Consider the following 3,472-nt stretch of genomic DNA (forward strand, 5'->3'; position numbering starts at 1 on the left):
CTACTCCATTCAAGCATGTACTAGGTATAAGCAAATTGATAATGCATTTGTGGATATGTGTGAAATTATGTGTGTTGTCATATCAACTGTTTTTACATGCTTGAAAGAATAAATCAAATCAAATCAAGTCCAGGTGCAGTCTCAGGGCCGCCGAGATAACAAGAAGCGTTGTGGGTTGTGCAAAGTGTCTGTTTCAGGACAAGGTCCCGCCAAGGACGAGACCGGACGAGGACTGAGGGACCAATGACGGGAGAGTTAAGTCTAAACTACAGCTTCTCCCCAACAATTTTTGACCAATCAGATAGTAGCACCATTTCATACAAATATTGTATACCGACAAGTTGAGGACAGTCTTTTCTGTTTATCCTAAACAGTGAAGATCCATGTGCACATGCTAATTTTGATACGTTAATGCATAATACATTTCACACTGAAATATATATCCTCTTATTAGTCTTCTCTTTTCAATATAAAAAGAACGCACCTCACACACATAAAACACAGAAATGTGTACATACTGCATATTCAAAAGGCAACAGACAAGATGTACATTTTTGCATTGCAGTTCAAAGTAAAAACATTTTTAAAAGGAATAACCAACAGGTTCATGTGTTTTATTGGTTCTGTCTGCATAACAACAAAGCAATCATACCAAAACCACGTGGATCAGTGTTTCCATTATGATAAGACAGACTCTCATCTGACTCAGAGCCCCAGTTACTGAAAGACAGGAGCACAGGGACACAACAGGTAAGGGGAGAAATAAAGAGAAGAAGATAGTTAATAAGTGCTGAATGAATGAGATCTGACACATTTTAGATGACTAACTGCAGCTGAAAATACTGAAAACACTTATTTCAAAATATTCCACCACTGTAACACAACAGTGAAACTATCAAAGCAAAAATTCACACATTCTTATCATAGCATGCAGGACCACAGAGCTAGGATGTAAATCCTTACTGTGTCAGCTCGATGGTGGCTCTCCTGGAAAAAGTCCAGGCTGTTCTCTCCTTCACATCTGCAGGGATCTCCTTCTTGTCCTCATAGCCCAAGAAGAAGAGAGAGAACCGCATGGAGGGGAAGTCAAACTTCTGAAGGAGCCTGTAAGACGTTGCAAACCAGAGAGAACACAGTTTATGCATAGATAATTGCTACAGTGATGCGCACGCACACACACACAGCAGTTAATACAGTTTCAGGATTTGGGGATGATTTGCTGCAAGCAGACAAATAACCATTTATCTATTGCGCTCACTGAAGTCTACACTATACTCACGTCATGCCGAGGATTCTGGTGTAGAAATCTAAGGATTTAACTGGGTCTTTAACCCGCAGCATAGTCTGCTGCATCATGAAATCCTAGAGTGGTAAGAACAAGACAGAAACACAATAACCAAGCTTTTCATAAAATATATAATTGTCAGCGACATTATAAGTACATCACAAAAGACTACATAATGTTATCATTTCCTTAAAATGCAATGGGGAGAGCAAGTTCTACTTTTCAAGTAAGCTGTTCATCTGCTGTAGGTTCTTTTCACATGGATGCTGCTATATTATGAAATGCTGACAGTTTCTTCCCCCAGGCCATCACTGTGATGAACACTTAACCCACAACAGTATGACTGGACAATAACCCTCAGTGCAATACCTGTGTATATACATTGTACAGATTCGTACAGGTCTCTTGTTTTAAAGTACTGGTTTTATTCCCATTTATCTCATTTCAGTGAACATTCCTTTGTTTGTCTGCATTGTTTACTGTCTGTTTATACTGCTTATTCTGCATTGTTTGTTGCTGTCAATGTTACTGTTAATACTGCTTATTTTGTTATATTACACAGCCTTATGCTGGTTTACTGTTTACTTGCCCCTTGCATGGGGATATGTACATACACACTGAGAGCCGATGTACCAGAGTCAAGTTCCTCGTGTGTCCGACACACCTGGCCAATAAAGCTGATTCTGAAACGTTCAGGGAGCCCAGTGAATACTGCAGGTATCAATGAGGAACATTTACACCTTGTGCCATCAAGATGAATAGAAAGCAGTGTATTATTGTCAAATAAACCTCCACAGTGCATGTTTGTGGTGCAATAGCTCTCTCTGAGGCTATGCTGGCTGTTCCTGTATCCCCGTAGAGGACAATGTGTCTCCTTGCACTCATGAAAAGGGATTTCAGCCAAGCTGCATCTCTGTGCAGCCACATTTGTTTGAGATACAAATCAGTCAGCATTACAATACTGAATTGATCTGGCCTGCTTGGATACGTTACATTTACTTCTTTGTTTTCAATGCAAAACCTGCGTTTTGCATCCCATGCCAGTACTGAGGCACAATGATCTCCTAGTACGTATAATGTACTCGAGGCCATTTGCACAACAATGATTTGCGAGTCCTACTTATACGATGGTAACATCATCATAGTTCACAAATGTATTGTGGTTTGTCCAGCCGGAATCTGACATGCCCAGCCAAGGGTCTGGAACAAGATGTGTGCTTTCATGCCAGAAATGTGCTTTAAAATAATGATAATGATAATAGTAATAATAATAACAACACAACAACAAAGAAAGAATAAAAAGAAAGAAAAGAAGTACCAATAAACAAATAAGAAAAAAAAAAAACTCATGCAAGAGGATATTATCTGGACAGAGAAGAAGTCTGCTTAAACATTACTGGCAAATCTGTGAGCACAGAGAACACACATAGAAAAAGAGTACCGGGTTGTGTTGAACAAGCTCCTACTATACCCTCTTCTTTTCTCAGGCAACATTTTAACAAATATGAACTTTGACTGGAGTGGTGCTGGAGTTTACCCAAGCTGAAGTCACTGAGGTAGTCAAGAAGCTTCTCGGTGGAAAGGCACCGGGAGTGGATGAGATCCGCCCTGAGTAGCGGAAAAGCACTTCCGCTTTTCCGCAGAACGTGGGTGACACAACAGTAGTAATGCAAAACACGTTCTTTGAGCTCGTTTTATTTGATTAGTTCGTAGATTAAAAAAAAACAAAAATGTATTTTTCAAGATACAAATACCAGAAGCGGGATCATCCAAACAGTGATTTCTGCTGCGTACCTCAATGCGCGATGTTAGGGAAGTTCAATTCAGCTATAAGCTTTCACCATTTCCCTAAGGATGAAACCTTAAGAAAAATATGGATCCGTAATGTACAACGTGATAATCTTGTAATTAAGAGGACGACAACAGTATGTAGTAGACACTTCGTCTCCACAGATGTAATTCAAGGTGGACGACGGCGTTTGAAAGAAGCAGCCGTTCCAGTGTTGTTTGCCTAGAATGACTACTCTCTGCTTGCAAGTAGACCAAGCGTGTGGGAGAGAACGCAATGGCCGGAGGAAATTGAGGAGGAACAGATGGACATCAGATTTCTGCTTTAGTGTCATGACTATGCTAGACCAGAACCATCAGCCTTGGACATGGCATGTGAAAAATTAGAAGCCCAGCAGT

The 3,472-nt window shown here is 40.3% G+C and overlaps 1 protein-coding gene across 1 annotated transcript in view; it reads right to left on the reverse strand.

Moving 5' to 3' along the window:
* The window catches only part of LOC109955853 (lactoylglutathione lyase-like), a 3,139-nt gene extending 1,756 nt beyond the window's left edge, over nucleotides 1–1,383 (reverse strand). Inside the window, exons 1-3 of the mRNA XM_020592408.1 lie at nucleotides 1,280–1,383; nucleotides 964–1,104; nucleotides 653–720 (exon numbers count right to left, since the gene is read on the reverse strand). Of these exons, the coding sequence (XP_020448064.1) occupies nucleotides 653–720; nucleotides 964–1,104; nucleotides 1,280–1,356 (286 nt within the window). The 5' untranslated portion in view covers nucleotides 1,357–1,383. The remainder of the gene's footprint in view (nucleotides 1–652; nucleotides 721–963; nucleotides 1,105–1,279) is intronic.
* Between the last annotated feature and the right edge of the window lie 2,089 nt (nucleotides 1,384–3,472).

The sequence above is a fragment of the Monopterus albus genome, unplaced genomic scaffold (genome assembly GCF_001952655.1).
Source record: "Monopterus albus unplaced genomic scaffold, M_albus_1.0 scaffold17.1, whole genome shotgun sequence".
Lineage (NCBI taxonomy): Eukaryota > Metazoa > Chordata > Actinopteri > Synbranchiformes > Synbranchidae > Monopterus > Monopterus albus.